Source organism: Erithacus rubecula (assembly GCF_903797595.1).
Source record: "Erithacus rubecula genome assembly, chromosome: 27".
Classification (NCBI taxonomy): Eukaryota; Metazoa; Chordata; class Aves; order Passeriformes; family Muscicapidae; genus Erithacus; species Erithacus rubecula.
In genome coordinates this window covers 5,106,099-5,107,823 of record NC_136679.1, presented here as the reverse complement: position 1 = coordinate 5,107,823, position 1,725 = coordinate 5,106,099, and the positions used below count along the sequence as shown (strand labels likewise).

The 1,725-nt window shown below is 46.4% G+C and overlaps 1 protein-coding gene across 1 annotated transcript; it reads left to right on the top strand.

Annotated features, from left to right (window-relative positions):
* Nucleotides 1-246: 246 nt before the first annotated feature.
* Nucleotides 247-582, top strand: RPRML (reprimo like; the record flags this gene model as incomplete). The annotated part of the gene is made up of 1 exon (XM_079327951.1): nt 247-582. One exon carries the CDS (start codon nt 247-249, stop codon nt 580-582), a length of 336 nt encoding a protein of 111 aa, XP_079184077.1.
* Between the last annotated feature and the right edge of the window lie 1,143 nt (nt 583-1,725).

Sequence of the window (1,725 nt, the reverse complement as noted above, 5' to 3'; positions counted from 1 at the left end):
TCTCTCTTTTGCTTGTCTGGGGGCTCGTGCTAGCACTGCCAGGAGGGATCTGGGATCCAGCCATCCGTCAGCTGCATGGACGTGCTTCCACCTGCTCACAGCCCTGAGGAAGTTCCCTCTCCATCCCGGGCACTGAGAAGGCAGCAGGTGGCTTGGAGCTGCTGAGCCCTGGTCTGCTAAGAGCAGACAGGGGGACAACAAGCTTCCCTTTTACCTTTCCAGAGGATTTGGGGTCACACACAGGCCATGAATGGATCCATTTTCAACCAGACACTCCTGGAGCAGGCAAGTGACCCCAACAGGACTCAGGGGTTGGGGATGCTGCTGGCCTGCTGCAATGGGACCAGCACAGTGCTGGCCACTGATGGCGGCTCCTTGGTCCTGGCACCAGACGAGAGGAGCCTTTTCATCACCAGGGTGGTGCAGATCGCTGTCCTCTGCGTCCTCTCCTTGACTGTGATGTTTGGCATCTTCTTTTTGGGCTGCAACTTGCTTATCAAGTCGGAGAGCATGATTAACTTCCTGGTGAAGGACCGAAGACCTTCCAAGGACGTGGGTGCTGCAATCATGGGACTTTACTGAAGCCACTGGGCTCCTGTAGGCAAGTGAACTATCTGGACCTGGTGTTGAGATGCATATTCCCATGTGTTTGGGGCAACTGGGGGAGTGGGAAGGGGGGAGGGATCTTTTAGTCTGAATGTGTCCTTGGGAAAGCAAACCTGCTCTTCCCAGCCAACAAACTGTGGTGGCGAATGGGGAAACCACCCCAGAGCTGTGTGAAGCACAATAAATGACCAGCATTGTGTTGCATGCAGAAGCAGCTTAAGTTTTGCATGAAACTTGCAAAAACAGTGATAATGTGGAGATATGGACTCTTTACTGCTGTTACCTTGGATACGGCTACCTGAGATTTAGGGCTAAAAAAATAAAAAGCAAATAAATCGTTACAAAAAAGCAATCTAATGGGAGAGCAAAATACAGGGCACAGACCTCATCTTTGAGAGGGGCAGGGGAAGAGAAATGCCACGTGGGTCATGAAACAAGGTCTGCATGCTAAAAAAATGTCAGTCTGCTGTGTTTTGGACCTCGAGCATGCATCTTCTGGTCGTTTTGTAAAAAGGAAAGCATGTTCTTTCTTATTTTCCTGAGCTATCTTGTTAAATAAACTGTTACTTTCTTTTCTCACACTATGGTGGAGAAAGAAAAGGACCCAGATAAATATAAACCCCTCCCCACCCCTAAAACAAAAGCATGCTTGTTTTGTACACACCAGCCTCTTTTTCCAAGTGCTACATTGTTACAGTCCTTGAGGTTTTGTAATTTTTTTGCAAATTGGTGAACATTCAGGAAAAAAAAAAAAACCCCAAACCTCTTTCAACAGCATATTGTGTTGTCTTTATTATTTCTGTGCATGTGTAGTTCAGGAATTTCCATCCTAGTTCCAGTATAATCATCTCACCTTGAAGTGAAGTGTAATTAGAGGTACTTCTTTAAAGCAGAAACCACTGTAATTTTTCACAGGCAACTATCACTTTCCACTAGCAAATAAATTAATCAAGAATTGTGTGTTCCAGGCTTGTATTGAATACCTGCACAGTGCTGAAATAGAGGTGCATAAAGATGCTCCGAGTGCCTCTTGCAAAGCAAGATTTCATGCCTTGAGTTAAAACCTCTCTCTGCTCTGATCCTGATGAGCTGTCAAAGCTGAATTATGTGAAAGGAGGA